Below are 18,294 nucleotides of genomic sequence, written 5' to 3'. Positions count from 1 at the left end.
TACATATGTAACTGGAGACACAAGCTCTGGGAGTACTGGTTAGTTCATATTGTTGTTCCTCCTATAGGGCTGCAGACCTCTTCAGCTCCTTGGGTACTTTCTCTAGCTCCTCCATTGGGGGCCCTGTGTTCCATCCTATAGATGACTGTGAGCATCCACTTCTGTATTTGCCAGGCACTGGCATAGCCTCACAGGAGACAGCTATATCAGGGTCCTGTCAGCAAAATCTTGTTGGTATATGCAGAAGTGTCTGGGTTTGGTTGTTTATGGGATGGATCCCTGGGTGGGGCAGTCTCTGGATGGTCCTTCCTTCAGTCTCAGCTCTGAACTTTGCCTCTGTAACTCCTTCCATGGGTATTTTGTTTCCCCTTCTAAGAAGGAACGAAGTATCCACACTTTGGTCTTCCTTCTTCTTGAGTTTCATGAGTTTTGCAAATTGTATCTTGAGTATTCTAAGTTTCTGGGCTAGTACTTAGAATACACATTTTCATTATAGTCTCAGAATGATTAAAATAGGAAAAACTTTTTTTCTTTTTTTTTTCTTTTTTTCTCGAGACAGGGTTTCTCTGTGTAGCCCTGGCTGTCCTGGAACTCACTTTGTAGACCAGGCTGGCCTCGAACTCAGAAATCCGCCTGCCTCTGCCTCCCGAGTGCTGGGATTAAAGGCGTGCGCCACCACGCCCGGCGCAGGAAAAACTTTTAAATCTATATTTTAAAGAAGCAGTTATTTATAAAAGCAAAACAAAACAACAAACAAACAAACAAACAAAAATCAGCAGTAAAAAGACAAGAAATGCATGTAGGAGATTATGCCAAGGTGGCTTCGGTCATAGGTGACTGATAGTATCATATGAGTCTCAGTTACACACCGAATCCATTTGGCTCTTTCATAACAATTCTACAAGGGTCTTGTAAGAAACACATAAATAATAGATGAGAGTTATTTTGAACTTTTATGAGGAAAACATATGCATTATTGAAGTTTTTCAGTGCCATACAATGGTAATTCTGACATATTGGAAAGGACAGCTGTCTTGTGGTCTATACAGTAGAGTGGCTCTAAGGTTCCCATAAATACCAAGGCTTGTGGATACTCAGGTCACTTTATAAAAGATCAAACCTACCCACAACCTCCTAGATTACTTAAAATCATCTCTAGGTCATGTGTAATGGCTAATACAATATAAGTGATACACGAATATCTATTACCTTGTATTATTGGGGAAATACTGATGAGGGAAGAAAGGTACATCTCTAGTGCAGACAAAATTTGTTGTTCATGATTTTTGATCAGTGGCTTGTTAAACCAAGATGTGATAGCCATATTATCCTAATTAGGATTCTAATTCTGTTATAAAACAACACATCCAAAAGCAACTTGGAGAGGGAAGAGTTTATTTAACATATACTTCCATCTCACAGTTCATCATCAAAGGAAGTCAGGTCAAACCTGCAGGCAAGAACTATGAGCAGAGAGAAACCTGGAGAAACACAGATTACTGGCTTGCTCCTTACGGCTTGCTCAACATACTTTTTATACCCTTGGGACCATCTGCCCAAAGATATGGCAGCCCACTATGGACTGGGCCCTTCTGCATCAATTGTTAATCAAAAGAATGCCCACAGACTTACCTACAGTCAATATCTTGGAGGCATTTTCTCATTGTAAGTTCTTCTTCCCAGATAACTCCAGCTCAGTGGTTGTCAACCTTTCTAGTGCTGCAACCCCTTGATACAGTTCCTCATGTTGAGGTAAGATTATTTCTGTTGCTACTTCATAACTGTTATTATGCTATTGTATAAATCAAAATGTAACTATCTGGTATGTAGATGGTCTTAGGCGATCCATGTAGAAGGGTCTTTCAACCTCCCAAAGGAGTCTAGACTCACAAGTTAAGAACTGCTGCACTACCTTGTGTCAAATTGGCAAAAAAAGCCACCGAGATATGTATGGAAGCCTGACTGTGCATCTTAGGTAATATTTGTAGCTGTCCTTGAATACAAATACAAAATTTAAACTTGTAGATGATAAAGTCACATTTTAAAGTTGAATCTGTTTTAATGATGCAGAAAATTAAACCCAGATTTAGGCTAAAAAATGAAAAGATAAATAAAGAAAAATTAAAAAGTGGAAAATGTGTTGCTGCCCTTCTCTCCTGTGAGACTTTTCTTCAGGCCACTAGATGGCAAAATTTTAGATCTTACACACACACTGAAAGGAGGGTCTGGTGCCTAGCAATGGACTGACCTTCCTGCTGGAAGGCATAAAGAGAAAATAAAAGAGAGAATTCTGTTAACCCTTGAAACTTCCCACCCCTCAACTCCGAAAGGCAGAAAAGTACAAAGTGGACATCAAATTCAAGAGAGCTCTGTTTTCACCCAACTTTCTACTTCATCCAGAGGAATCACTTTCCTGTCTGGACATACATTTCTCTGTCTAGTAAATTTGTTTGAAATTTATTCTTTCTCTCTCTTTCTCAGAAAGCAGGACAGCTACTGTGGGCTGTGGACATTCTGCATTTCAGAAGTAAGGTAGAGGGCTGCACACAGTGCTTGGTCTGAAAAGATCGGCTAAGCAAAACACAGCCATGACTTCCTTTCCTGCCTCTCCTATGCTCTCCGGGAATAAACTATGACTAAACCCATCTGAATTTGTCCTAGTTATCTAAAACTTACTCAGCCACATTTACTGCCTGTTCCCTCTGAAGAGAGTTTAAAGGGTTAATGAGATAATGCTGCCAAAGGCCAGGTCTTTTTAATGAAAGCTGCTAATTATAAGGAAAGCATATGTGGGCGTGCACATAGCTAAAGCCTGACCTTGCATCTGTGTCAAAATGCTCCTGAAGCAGGTGACATCATCACTCTCGGTGAGAGCAATGTTTTTAAGAAGTGAAAATGATTAAGAGGTGAAAACCAGGCTTTAGAAGGAAGAGGTGTCCAGGAGACAGCTGCTCTGTTTGTGAGAATGGGAAAATGTTCTTTTTATTGCTAAGAAGAAGTTGACAGGGTGGAAATGCCACCTCACTGAGGACAGAGAAATTTTACACATAACAAGATGGCTAAGGTGACATGAAATGTTTAGAAAGGAGAGTGATGAAAAGCTGCCGGGGCCTGGCAAACACAGAAGTGGATGCTCACAGTCAGCTATTGGATGGAACACAGGGCCTCCAATGGAGGAGCTAGAGAAAGTGCCCAAGGAGCTAAAGGGGTCTGCAACCTTATAGGTGGAACAACAATATGAACTAACCAGTATCCCCGGAGCTCATGTCTCTAGCTGCATATGTAGCAGAAGATGGCCTAGTCGCCCATCATTGGGAAGAGAGGCCCCTTGGTCTTGCAAACTTTATATGCCTCAGTACAGGGTGGGGGGAATGCCAGGGCCAAGAAGTGGGAGTGAGTGGGTAGGGGGGTGGGGGCGGGGTCTGGGGACTTTTGGGATAGCATTTGAAATGTAAATGAAGAGAATACCTAATTTAAAAAAAGCAGCTGTCCTGCATGTTTTTAATTTTAACTTTGACCTTCTTGTGTCTAGCCTGTCGAATATTATGCAGTTTGGCGGCTGCCATCTGTAGAAGACACTTTATTGCTGTTAAAGATAGAACATGCTCTCTTAGTGGGGGCCACAGTGTATGGACCTTTTTTCTCTTTGGCTGAGATATTAATCTTTTTCTCTGTGTTTGTTTGCTTGCTTTTTCTTTTTTGTTCGTTTGTTCTCTTTCTTTTCCTTCTTTCCTTCCTTCTCTTCCCTGTCTTCCCTCTGTCCCCCTTCCTTCTTTTTCCCCTCCCTTTCCTCCCTCCTCTCCCTCCTTTGTTCTTTCCTTCCTTCCTTCTTCCCTCCTTCTTCCCTTCCTTCCTTCCTTCCTTCCTTCCTTCCTTCCTTCCTTCCTTCCTTCCTTGTTTCTCTCACTCCCTTCCTTCCTCCTTCTTTCCTTCCTCATGTTTCATATACCATTTTCCACTTGATTCCTTTATAATCTGGTACATAGAGACATCTCTTCTTTAATTTCTAGAGAGAAAACTGCTACCAGGTATGGCCACAACATGCACCCTCATGAAATGGGCTGAGGGAGCCCATAACACTCTGAGGAGCATGCCATGGCCCTGCCTGTTAGAGAAAAGCTCTTGTCCTGAAGGCCTTAAACAATAAACTTCTTTCTTTTCTTCTCTCTCCATCCTCTCCTCTTCCTTTTTACCCCGCCCCCCATTTCCAACTAATACTTAGTTTTACCAGGTTCCAAGTTCTGGCTGAGGCCCCAAAACACGAATGACTAAACATAACACCATAGTTCATACTGGAATTGTTATTTTTGTTTTTTGGTGGTGTAATCTTACTATGGCTGACAGCACATAGACAACATTCTTCAAATGAGCACAGGTAACAAGAGCATTCCATGTGAGACTTTTGCCATCTTTGGCACCATCAAGAATAACCTTCATAAATTATTTCTTAGGGTTTCTTTGGAGATTAATTTTGACTAAGGAAAAGGTGATTTCTTTCTGTTTTGAGACAGGATCTCGTTCTGAAGCTGACTTCACTTTCACTTTTTTTTTAAAGGCTGGTCTTAGACTCATGATTCTCCTGCCTCAGCCTCCTAAATGCTAGAATTGTAGCTTATGTCATTACATCTAGCTAAAAGTTCTGATGTGGATTTCTTTCCTGCTATAGAAGCTGTCTTAGAGTTTCCAATGCTGTGACCAAACACCATGACCTAAACTAAAAAGCAAGTTGGGGAGGAAAGGGTTTACTTGGAGGAACCTTTTGATTTTACTTCCACATTGCTGTGCATTACCGAAGGAAGTCAGGACAGGAACTCACACAGGGCAGGAACCTGGAGGCAGGAGCTGATGCAGAGGCCACAGAGGAGTGCTGCTTACTAGCTTGCTTCCCATGGCTTGCTCAGCCTGCTTTTTTTTTTATAGAACCCAGGACCACCAGCCCAGGTATGGCACCACTCATACTAGGCTGGGCCCTCTCCCATCAATCACTAACTAAGAAAATGCCTTACCGTGGTATCTTATGGGAGCATTTTCTCAATTAAGGTTTCTTTTTTTCAGATGACTCTAACTTGTGTCAAGTTGACACAAGACCAGTTAGCACAGAAGCCAATTTCTTTTGAAGTCTATTTCTGTTTGATTTTCTGATTTAGATGAATACCGGAGATTGAATCTAAGGCTAACATGCAGAGGAAACTAAAGGATCCCTTGTGCTACTGCACTATTGAGTCTGGAGCTCACTTAGACCAACAGTTGGCATCCACTAGTATATCCCAATGTATTGACCACAGAGCAGATGAGCTCCGGTCTATCAACACATGACAGAAAATAACCCCCAGTCCTCAATAACAGGCTACACAAACCCAATTCTCAACTGCTTATTGCTCTTAACTGATTTTTAAAAAAATAACAGAAGTATGTTATATGACTTAAATAGAAAATATGTAGATCATATGAACAGATCCAAAAGAATAAATTAAAATACCCATTGTTCTATGAACATGCCTTTAGAATGAAGTTCTAATCAGCTTTTAAAATCATTTTCCTTCTCAGATGTCAAGCCTAAAAAAGCAACTTTAAGTACAAGAAGTTTTATTTCCCATGTTATATGACTTTATAAGTTATCGCTGGTGTTTTGCTTTAATTCTCTAGAAACTTGTTATCCCTTAGGCATATTTTATATTTAACTTTATATGCACATTTAAGACATGGGATGAATTTAGGTAAAGGCCAAGGGAAGTCATTCCCAAAGAAATTTCAGAATCATCATTATTAGAATACAGTGACTTATTAAGCAAACGGATTAGGATAACTACCAACAGGAAATACAATAAGTAGGGCTATAAATGTTAATATATATCAGTCACAGTATTTATTTTACATTAAAATGACAAGTATTTTTATAGTCCCCTCCACCACATAATTGATTTAGTGGAGTTATTTTATTTTAAAAACTTCCAGGTTATGGGGAGATAACTCAGTTGAAGAAATGCCTGCCACGGAAGCATGAGGACCTGAGTTTGTTCTCCTATGTCCATGTCAAAAGCCAGGGGTGGCAGCATGGAAAAAATGCAGATGAGATAGCAAATGTTATGGAGGGTGAGATAGGTAAATCACTGGGGCTACCTGGCCAGGTAACCTCACTGGAAGAGGAAATTCCATGATAATGAGAGACCCCCCATCTCAAAATTCAAGGTAGGTGGTACCTGACGAATGACATCTGGGGTTGATCTCTGAACTTCATATACATTCACTTACACATACATGTACTCACATACACACATGCACATACACAGAACACTGCTGCAGGATTTTACATATATTCTGCCAACACATATGGAGAGGAATTTCCTTTTCTCTTCTCTTCTTAAACCTGTTGAATGGTATTAAATTCACTGTGCTGAAGTTGGAAGACAGCTGGATTCCATTATATCTCCATGATTCACTAACCATAAAATAATAATAATAAAGTAGAAACAACTTTCATTTGGATTCTAGTATTGAAAGTTTATTTCTTCATACATGTTACTTGTTTCCATCTAGCATACTCTTTCTGGAACTTGGCTTCCTTTTTGGAAAACTGTCCATAATCAATTCCTGTTCTGCCTTCTCAGAGAGATGCTCTGAGACTGACAGACCAAAGGCAGTGCCTGCACTCAGAATCACAGAACTAGTGCTGTGTTAGTGTGAAAGCAATTCATGTAAAGGGTCAGTTTCACCATGTATGTAAATATCAGGGCTCAGAAGAGAAAAAAGGAGGAAGACAGATTAGAAGGTCTGTTATGTGAACCAGACTCTGCAACATGCCAAGGCCTATATAACTTGTGTCCTCAAATAGGTACTAGGTCACAGAGTAACCACAGATCTTCAATGAAAGGATGCTGGCTAAAGATGTGTTGCTTTAAGAAAGGTGGGCTAGTCTTGGATGATTCCAAGCTGCCTTCCACATATCAGGGCTGTGTAAGATGCTAGCACAGTCATCAGATGTTGGGGAAAGCACAGGAAGCTTTACTTTTCTCCTGGAAAAATACTGCACCAGGAAATAGTTTCTGATGCTGGTAGTCCCTTCCACAGGGTTACATTTGAACTGGTTTGGGGCATGACTGCTATAAGGTTGCCCATGTGCTGTATTGACCTCCACAAAGCACTTGTAGAGTATTTGTGTTGTGGGAACAAAGCAAAGGAAACACCAATGAACAGAAACTCCAGGCTAAATCAACAGCCAAAGCTCCAATATTGAGTAGCTGGCAATAGCCAGGAAAAAAAAAATGCCTAGCAACTAGAAACTGACAAAACTTTGTAAAAACAAAACAAAACAAAATCAAAAGAAATCAGTACCTGCTTCCTTACTTCTGCAGAGGTTGAGATCTGTAAACCTGATTGTGAATTTTTGACAACTCTTGGGTGATTTAGAATCCCCATTTTCCTATAAATTTGACAGTGTTTCTCTGATTGGTCTCATTTTTTTTTTAACCTTATTTTCATAACTACATCCATCCAATCAGGAGCTTAGCTTGTTCCCTAGAAATTCACGTCTTCTGGGGCTTCAGAACTGGAACCATCTTAGACCTGTGTAACTGCTTGTATTCTTATGTTAATTTATGTTAACTTATGTTACTGTCCTGAAAACTGCTCACACAAGTATCCACAGGTAAGACGCTCAGGGACCCTGCACTCAGTTTGTTCTGGTCGGTAAATAAAGATGCTGACAGCTAATGGCTGGGCAGGGCAGACAGAGGCGGGGCTTTTAGGATTCCTGGGCTTGGGACAGAGGCAGAAGAGAGGAAGAAGCAGATCCACCATGCCTGAGGAGAAGGTGAGGGACAGAGAGCATAGCAGCCATGTAGGAGCTGGGAAAGAACAGTTCTCAAGAGGGCTACCCGACCAGGTCCAAGGCAGCAAAGATGGAATGTAGATTTTAGTAAGCAATAACTTGGGAATATTGGAGGGATGTGGATTAGTCACATGGAGGTTAGGAAGTAGCCCAGCCATTGAACTGTTTTAGGCATATCAAAATATAAAGGCTGTGTGTGTGTGTATTTCATTCGGGAACCTAGAACACTGGGTCAGGTATCAATGAACAAGCCACCACTGGGATCAATGGGATGAATTTGATAATTTAACTGGGTACTGCTACAGACTTGTAGGATAAGGCAGAAAGGGAGACTTCTGAAGATCTGGCCTGCTCTTTTCAGAGGACAAAGCTTGAAGACTTTAGGATCTGACTCCTCACTGCCTTGCTTGTTTCTGCCTTCACTATTTCTTAGAAGCACACAGGATCTCTTCAGCCTTCCACTCCTCCATCACAGTGACCTGAGGCTGCAGGCTGGGAGAATTGTTCCTTTCACAGCTTCCAAGGCTATACATAAAGGACTGAATCACTGCATCTGCTTCTAGCCTCTGAGACTATCAACCTTCAAAACATGCCAGGGATGTTGTTACCATTGGAGACTTCTTTATGCAGATTGCTCTACAATGGATGGCTCCCTGATTGGCACCCCTAGGTCATCCAAGAACTTTCCAACTCTGCTAGGTATATCAACTTGGGTCCCTATGCTTGTGTAACATATACTTCACCAGCCAAGCCACCTTCTCAATCTCTTGTAAAACACTGCTACCAATGTGACACACACACACACACTTAACACACACAGACTCTTACACACTCAACACACATACATAACACATACATTCTCTCTCACATGCACATACACATATACATAACACACACACACACACACACACACACACATATATATATATATATATATATATATATATACTCTTTAATACAGATATACATGCACACACATTCTCTCTCACACACACACAGACACACCATATATAGATATAGATGTAGATGTAGATATAGATATAGATAATTAAGTCAGTTTAGAAGCTTGGTCTTCAGTGCATAATAGTTATATATCTGTATGAAAAGCTTTTCTATCATAATCTCCTCTCTCAACACCTAGCAACATATGCAGATGGAACCTGTCTAGTCAGAACTGAAGACTACTAAACTCAGAAAGGATTTAGTTGTTTATTGTTGTTTGTTTTGTTTTTGAGACAGAATCTCATGTAGCTTAGGCTTCTCTGGAACATACTATTTAGCACAGACCTAGAACTCACAATCCTCTCACCTCAACATCCCAAATTATAGGGACTATTGATTTATACCCATACCTGACATGTTTTCAAATACATTGACAGAACCAGAAATGCATTTACCTGGGCGATTATGTTGATAATTTCTGAATAACTATGACATCTTCTCACACAGGATCGAGCCAAAAAGTCTTCCACCAGCCGTGTTCCAATGTTGTAACCCCTGTGGATAAAGTAAAATATGATTTTCCTGATAGATAACAAACTAGGCCCAAATGCAACAGATCAAACTGTCTTAGATGATGACTTTGTGTGTGTTCTGCAGATCACAAAAGCAGAGATCAGCAAATCCAGGAAATATTAATTAGTCTCGCAAGCAGAGGAATATAAATGGAGGTGAGACTGGCCCAAACTTGACTGTAAATTCAGTGAAGGATGCATGTCTCTAATATTTCTCACTGTTAGCTATTGTGAAGCAGAGTAAGATCCTTGTTTGCAGGTGTGACCCTAGATATTCAAGCTTCTCATAGCATATCCATCATGGCAGGGGAGCTACATTCATAAAAGGAGCTGAGTCAGGAAGAGGAAAAGGAACTAGAGAGATATATTTTGCTGCTACTAAAGGTTTCAGCTCTTAAGTTTCTTAAGTTTATCTCCCTTTCTCTTTCCCCTGTTTCTTGTGTCTCCTTCCTTCTCTCCCCCTCTTCACCTCCTCCGTGTGTGTGTGTGTGTGTGTGTGTGTAGAGGTTGGCAAGCAACTTCAGAAAAACATATTTTTTTACTCTATAGAAGCTGAAATGATAGGTCCAAGGGAAGGTGCATATTTACCTACTACTAACTCCGTCCAAGCCACTACATCTAATAGTAGCTAAAGTAAAATTCAGAAAGTTTTCACTGGGATTTCATAACATAATGGAGTAAGTAGTTAAGACAGTTCAGCAGCCTCCTTGAACAAGACATATTGAGGAACTTAAATTTCTTAAAATCTTTTTTTTTAAAGATTTACTTATTTATGTTTTGTATGTGAGAACATTGTTGCTCTCCTCAGATATACCAGAGAAGGGCATCAGATCCCATTACAGATGGTTGTGAGTCACCATGTAGTTGCTGGGAATTGAACTCAGGACCTCTGGAAGAGCAGTCAGTGGTCTTAATCACTGAGCCATTTCTCCAGCCCAAGGAACTTAAATTTCTCAGGAGGACATGAAGAGATGCCACAGTCTTTGTCTTTTAAGAATTTCTAATCTAGTTATAGGAATAAGACCTTAAAAGAAAAAGAAAAAGGAATATTATTTTTCATAACCATCAGCCAAAAAAAAAAGGCCTTTACTTTTATAGCCATAGAGAAAGAGAAAAGTGAAACCATTTGGACAAAGCAACAGAATACCCAAGAAAATTAGAGTTGATATTTTCCAAGGCAATAGTTGTGCCTTGGACCTAAAATGCAAAAGATCTTTGGTAGATTGGCAGTTATGGAGAAATGGATTTGAGGTCAGAGTCCTTAATAATTCACCAACTCTACTGATATATACTATTTATTAAGAGCAGGCCATCTGTGTGGGAGAAAAAGATGGCTCAGCCATTAAAGACTAGACTCATAACCACAAAGGTAAGAGCAGAATATCTACTCCAAAGGACAGTGGAACAGGGACCTTAAAAGAGTCTAGTATTTGTTAATTATTATAATACATATCTATAAGCTCAGCCATGGGCAGAGGGATGAAAATGTACATACACAGTTATGTATATATTTGCCTTCTACCAAAGGATGTTTTTTCTACAAAATACCAATTTATATGTGACATATACAGTGTGAAATGCTCTTAAAAGCTATTCAAAATATTCATATGTGAAACCTTTTTTCTTAAGCAAGACCTTGCTACAGAATCTCAAACTTTATTCTTTACCTGCTATTACATTCTTAACTGTTAAGCTATGTGCTCAGTTCACCAAACATATTTTTATCTAAATAAGGGAGATTCTTTGTCTTCTACAGCCAATTCACAAAATCAACTAACAGAAATCAAGTAATTTGGGTACATTTCTGCAAATGCTATATCAGACATTTGTGTCCCAAGCTTAACTAATGATGTGAGCTCCCATGACCTCAGGCAGTTTGTCCAGCTAAGGAAGAAAAGAAGGAAGCTGTAGGTTCCCTCTGGAAGTTTGCTTCCTTGCAATACAAATTTCAAGAAATTCAACAGAAAGATGTGTACTGTAAGTAGAAAGATCCTCCCCAAAGAAGAGTACCGGCACATGGAAATAGAAGAAAATAAGAACTTAAAACTTCTTTCAAGCTTTCCCTTCTATTGACCATCTCTGCTCCTGGAAAAACACCCTTTTTAATGGACCCTTTTTAATACTCTTAAAAATCTAAGCTCAATTTTCCCTTCACCCTGCCTGAATAAATCTTATAACCTATACATATTTCCCAGTCATTATTCTGCTATAGTGCTTTCCAGTGTCCATAATTAAGAGCTTAAAAAAAAAACTCTAGAGCCAGGTGTGGTGGCGCACACCTTTAATCGCAGCACTTGGGAGGTAGAGCCAGGCGGATTTCTGAGTTTGAGGCCAGCCTGGTCTACAAAGTGAGTTCCAGGACAGCCAGGGCTACATGGAGAAACCCTGTCTCAAAAAATAAAAAAAAACCTCTAGAGCTTGGACACTTTAGATGGGAAGGACAGTTGGCAGATGGGGAGAGAACAGCTCATCAGATTGGGTAAAAAAAACCCATGGTGTATGAAAAAGCTGTAAGGAAATCTGACATTTGATTAGCCAATCCAAAAATGTGATTATAAATTGGCTGGGGAGATGGCTCAGTCAATAAAGAGTCTGCTGTGCACACATGAAGGCTGAACCTCAGGTCACCAGTACATACATGGTATGTTTCTATAACTCTACCACCAGGGGAATGGAAAGAACTTGCCAGCCAGCCAGCTTTGACAATCCATGTGTTCAGTGAGATACCTTGTCTCAAATAAATAAATAAATAAATAAACAAACAAACAAACAAATAAATAAATAAGTTAAGGTGGAGAATTGGCAAGATGGCTTAGTAGGTAGAAGTGTCTGTGCACAGACCTAATGACCTATGTTGATCCCCAGAGCCCAGAAAGTGGGAGAATTGTTTCAGTTCTCTAAAGTTGCTCTTTGAGCTCTACATACATGCCACAGTATGTGCATGAGCATACACATGCACACACCTCCCCCACCCCTACACACACACACACACACACACACTATACTCATAAATAAATAAATAATTTTAAAAACAAGTTTAAGGACTATATCACATGTGGGTGGATTGAATTGTTTCCAGAAGCCATAGTTTTTTAAACAAAAATCTCAGTGCCAAGGTTGGGCTACCTCCCTATGAGTTGTTGATTATAGAGGTCCTAAAACAATACAAGTAATTGCTAGTGCTATTCATTTCCCATCAAAACTAAGATATCCAACTCAAGAATTATTGCTAAAGACACTATGCATCTTGTTCACAAGACATAGGTAAATCAAGCTAACACTGGCCTAGAAGTTTCCTCCATACCGGCCACAATCACAATATTGGGTGTTATGCATGCTGCTGGGAGAATTGTCATTAGCAGTTGTACTCAGCTGTGGGTCCTCTGAGCAACAATACTGACCAGTCAAGCAAGGTGAGTAAACTCAGGTGATAATGGCAAGTCTGTTATGTGGTAACCACTCTCTGACTAGATCTGATGACTTCTCCATGAGAAGAAATTCATGTATAAGACTGTAAACCCACTCAGAAGCTTGTGGCTGGGGAGGTTCTAGACCCTAGTAGGGAAGCTACTGTTGTTGTTTTGCTACGTGGACTTGATGGACGTATCAAACTGCTTCATAAATTACCATGTTTCTATTGGTATAATAGTGCTTCTGCTGGGTTTGGTCAGAGAAGCTTTTTGTTGTTATTGTTGTTGTTGTTGTTGTTGTTGTTGATTCAGGTATACTCTAAATACTGAAAATAAATGACCATTGAATGCCCAGCCCAAAGTAGTGCCTCATTAATACTCCTTTCAAGGCTTACTTAACATTGAGGGCAAAGAATTGGAAAGAATGTAAGAGCTAGGGGGAGAGATAAGGAATACCATCATCTGGGCTTGACATGACTATTGCACTCTCAGCAGCTATAACTAACCACACACCCATTTGTACAAAATTGTACCAACCAACACTTGTTATAAAGGGGAGGAAGGAGTCCAAATCTTCTGTCTTTATGCAGGTAATGGTTGATGGAGGAGGGAGAGACATCTTGTTCAGTGGTATAGCCACATGTAAGGTGCTCATTCTTCTGTAAATAATCCCAATGAAACTCACAGGGTATACAGAATATATGAAAGCAGAGGTGGGGCTAGGAGAAAAAGGGAAGGGCAGTAAAGGAGCACAAGCAAGGGTAATGGGAGTCGATCTATCAAAATGCACTGTGAACAAGTACGAAGGAGTCATAGTGAGACTCATTATTATGTGTAATACATTCATGCTCGTAAGGCATTTGAAAACATTAAAATGAATGATAATACTGCCATAACTCGATGATCATATACTTACTTGTAGGAAATTAGAAGGTTGACTATAAGCTGGAAGAAACTTCACTAGTGAAAGAAAAAGGGAAATGGGCTTTACTTATAAAAAGGAGAGGTTGGGGTTTCCTATTGAAAAGCTTTTTAAAATTTCTCAATCAATGAAATTACTATACAAGCAAAGCAAAACAAAACAAAACAAGAAGAAAAGAAAACCCCCTCCTTTCCATTGAATCCCTCGTACATTGGTCTTCCTCTCGGGTGACTACTATTAGTTTTCTGTTTGTTTGCTTGTTTGTTGCATAGCCCCATAAGGTCATCCCTGCTTATGTAAGGAATTACATATTATAAATCACAATGTAATTCATTGTAAGGAATTCTGAAAATTCAAAATGAAACTGTCATTTTGAAATGAAACTATCATTCTATCATCTTACTAAAAGAACACCTTTGTTCTACCACATTGGCTGCTCATAAGTGACTAATAGAGAAATCTTGTCAAACATGAGGAAAGAGAAATCTACGTTTGACAGATCTAGAGAAAATAATCCTTTCTATTCTTTCCATTATTTTAAGCTGAGTTATAAAAAAAATCACGTTCCACTCTCAGATGTGGCTCATAGAAGCCAAGAGGAGCTGGTGAAATGGAGCCAGCCATTAGAAACAGGAAAATAAAGTGATATCAACAAGCAATAAATACTCTATAACAACAAGAACAGCACTTACATTTTATCTAAGTATTTGTTCACATCTTCATCTTTTTCATAATCCTTGCATAGCTGGGCAACCAGAGCTCCATAGGTGAGCACAAAAAGGTCTTTGTTCTGTAGAGGAAATGTGTATGGTTTTGTTACAGGCAGCTATGACAGTATTTCGTGTGTCATTTACTTTTCATCTATGGGTTGAAATCACGCTCAGAGATCATTGGTTCACCTTTCCCACCCTCGCACTACTGTAGTGATTTGCACTTGCGAGCTGTTGTTTGCATCCACACACATTGCTGGGCTGGGAGAAGTGAATGCTCCCACATGAGAATATTGTCCTACACATTTGTAACTATTGCATACTCTGATGAATTTTTTTAATGGGGAAGAGTTTTTGAATACTAATTTCTCATACAATTATTGTTATTCTGGGATAGCCTATGCTTCCTATTACCTGTTTTCAGCTGGAATGGATAACTGATGAGGCTCGCATGAGTTTGCATAGCCTCTTCTGAGAAGGATGATCCCAACCACAGTAGCAAACCAGATGGAATTCTTTTTGCTTTTTGCTTAAAGAAAAGAGGAGCATTTTACAGGAGCCAGATATAAACATTAGTTGCTTCTTTTTTTTAAAAAAAAATATAGAACTCAAAATTGTGATCCAATTTTTAGAGTGAGTTACTAGCAAAAAGAAGTCCAGTAATGCTTCATTTAGAAGAGAAAGAAAGAAAAAAAGGAAGGAAGGAAGGAAGGAAGGAAGGAAGGAAGGAAGGAAGGAAGGAAGGGGAAGGGAAGGGAAGGGAAGGGAAGGGAAGGGAAGGGAAGGGAAGGGAAGGGAAGGGAAGGGAAGGGACGGGATGGGAAGGGACGGGAAGGGGCAAGGGGCAAGGGGCAAGGGGGAAGGGGGAAGGGGCAAGGGGGAAGGGGCAAAGGGGAAGGGGCAAGGGGCAAGGGGCAAGGGGGAAGGGGCAAGGGGGAAGGGGGAAGGGGCAAGGGGCAAGGGGGAAGGAAAGGAATCAGAAAAGAAAATTTGATTTGCCCATTTTAAAAAGTCTGTCTTGCTTCTACCAGGAAATAGTGCCCATGAAAGGGAAAGAAGCCTGGTGGGAACATATTCCACACTGTCCATCCTACAGACTAAATGAAGGACCCAGAGGACACAGCAATTTGCCAGCCATCAGGAGCCAGAAGAGCTCCTCAACTCCATGTTCCAACTCTACCACAGAGTTAATCATGGAGGTACATGTGTAAAGGGAGCAGACCACTACTGAAAATAAACTTGTTTCATATACAGTATTAGATTTTTGTAAGAGGTCAATATGGATTTCAGGCTAGGAAGGTCATCCTTAACTCTACCATAGAGTGTCTTAGATTCATAAGCAGGGGAGCAGAGACCTGGTAATGTATGGGTTTATATTCTAAAGATGGATGTGAATGGCTTTAAAATAGCAATAAAATTATTATTATTAAACCAAATAACTTCTCTAAAACACTATGACTTTTTATACAAATAATTTGCAAGGTTAGTCCAATTCTTCAGAGTTCCCACTGGGGGACATCTAAATGAAATGTGTGGGTTTATATCATAACAAGTATGCCTCGCTATTAAGTAGAAATATTTATTGTTGATAATTTTTAAAAGAATCTAAATATTAGTTATTACATATGAGCCAAATTTATGTGGAAACTAGAAATAAAATGTCAAAAGTATATGTAGCATATACATTATAAATTAATTTATATTACATGTTAATTTGTATTATAGTAAAATATACAATTCAGGTTTAGGAAAATAATGTTAGTACTTTTCCCAGGAAATAAGGGATGTCAGCAAGAGACATGAACAAAAATAATGTTAACCTAACACTGAGGGTCACTAATACCCACTTTTATTCCTGTTTTCCAAGAACTTCAACATAGAACACACCAAATACCTATGATTTATAAATGAAACTTCTGCTTAGCATAGAAGAAGCCACAGCAAAAAACAATATTACTATGTACCAGTGCTGTAGTATAGAAATAAACAAATGGGAATTGGGGGGGAGGAGAAGGGAGGATAAGAAGGGGAGGGGGAGAAGGAGAGAAGGGGAGAAAGCAGGGAGAGGAAGGAGGAGGAAGAGGAAATGGGGAGGGAAAGGGACAAAGAGGAAGAATGCATTTGTTTTCATTCTCTATAGGAGATTTGTACAGAGGAGAGAGTAGAAATTGTGCCTCTTCTATCTCTCATATCCTCGAGTCTCAGGTACTCTCTCTCCCATGGGATAGACTAATACACCTTAAAACCTGTTTCCTAAGTTTTAAGTACATGTCCAAAAAAGGTCCATTTTTCATCCTGCAACATGACCAGAGATTATATTTTCAACTGCATATCTAACATATCTTTGTAGGTCTTACAACCATACTACACATCCCAAGAAACACTAACATGAATTTCTTTATGGTTTTTAAAACAATAAAATCAATCGCTTTCAATGTATAAATAGAACTCCAGTAATTATTTTCAGCAGTTTTGGATACACTAGTATAAAAAGGTTTTAACTGTTGTGTGTTCACATGTGCATAATGATTGAGGTACAGTATGAATTATGTACTATATATTTTTGTCATTTGATAGATAACCGACAATTGTTAATTGTTCAAGAGCCCAGGCTGCCAGATGAAATATTTGCAGGTATTTCTGACTGTGGCACACACCAGGATGTCAATGCAGCCTTGGGAACACAGGGATAAAATTGCCTAATAACACTAAATTCCCACTAATCCCTGAAATGATTAATATAGCATTAAACAGTACCTTAAGTTTTCCTACCTATAATAATTGAATTGCTGATGCTAGGATGAAAGGTTTAAAAAACAAAACAAAAACAAAACCCAGAAGTATTGGTTCAAATTAAATGTGCCAAAAAAAAAAAAAAAGTCTTAGGAATAAGTGAATTCAGAAGATATAAAAAGGACAATGGCTCATGTCAAATACAAACAAATTTAGTACTAGGCAGTGTATTTTTAATGACAGTCTTTTGATTCCTAGTGTTTTGACACTCTTTTCCTGTTCAGTTTATACATAATTGACCTTACATTTTATTTGCTTCTTAATATAACATGAAATATAGAGAACTGATTAATTGACTCATGTTTTATCTTAGAGGCAAAAGGATTATTTGATAACCTTTATTCAAGTCATCCAAAGCAAAGGATACCCTAAAACTCTGTATAAAAACTGATTACTCTGCTACACTATTAAGAAATGCTTGTAAATATTTCCAGAAGGGTCATTCACTAAACACCATTTTTGCTTCGCTGAAACCTTCTACTCGTAGCATCACTTCCTCCAAACACACAAAACATCCTTCAAGAAAACATTTGCTGGGGGAGGGAAGCAAGGCTCTTTGACAGAAAAGTCTTACTATTTTGTGATATTCTGGCCTTTTGTGCGCAGGACGAGACATCTCTCCTGGTAGATGAAGAGATCTTCAGTTCTTTTCTTCTGTCTGTGACTTAGATAAACATCAGTAGTCCTCTCCCATCTTTGTCTTAGCAAACTCTTCCTTGCTTTGATGCAGGAGTGCTCTCTACTGCCTTTGCTCTTTGCTGAATGGAAGAGAGAGAGAGAGAAAATGTGAACAATGTCTTATGCCTCTGTAACCTGCTGCTGATCCAAGAACAGCCTCACTTGTAATCCAGGCCCATAAAAGCTCACAGTGTGTGTGAAGTCAGACCCAAAAAGTACCAAGACACTAAAAATTCTCTAGCCCCAGGGAGTTGATGAGTGGTGTTTTGTTCTGGTGCCAAGGCATTGTTTTAAAATCAAGAGCAGAAACCTTCGCAATCCAAGACAGATCTAAATGTTAGCATTATTCACTTCTGTATTGATTGTTCTATGAATCAGAGAGACAGGATCAGCAATCTTTAGGCACTAAATCCTGAGTTTAAATCTGATCAACAACTGA

General features: G+C 39.3%; 1 protein-coding gene across 1 annotated transcript in view; it reads right to left on the bottom strand.

Moving 5' to 3' along the window:
* Trappc3l (trafficking protein particle complex subunit 3L) overlaps positions 1–17,793 on the bottom strand; it is a 47,329-nt gene extending 29,536 nt beyond the window's left edge. Inside the window, exons 1-3 of the mRNA XM_021175098.3 lie at positions 17,752–17,793; positions 14,367–14,464; positions 9,226–9,325 (exon numbers count right to left, since the gene is read on the bottom strand). Coding sequence (XP_021030757.1) covers positions 9,226–9,325; positions 14,367–14,464; positions 17,752–17,793 — 240 coding nt within the window. The remainder of the gene's footprint in view (positions 1–9,225; positions 9,326–14,366; positions 14,465–17,751) is intronic.
* Between the last annotated feature and the right edge of the window lie 501 nt (positions 17,794–18,294).

This window comes from Mus caroli, unplaced genomic scaffold (assembly GCF_978045245.1).
Source record: "Mus caroli unplaced genomic scaffold, Mus_caroli_1 scaffold_9, whole genome shotgun sequence".
Taxonomy (NCBI): Eukaryota; Metazoa; Chordata; class Mammalia; order Rodentia; family Muridae; genus Mus; species Mus caroli.
The sequence above is the reverse complement of the archived record's forward strand: the minus strand, read 5'-3'. Positions and strand labels throughout refer to the sequence as shown.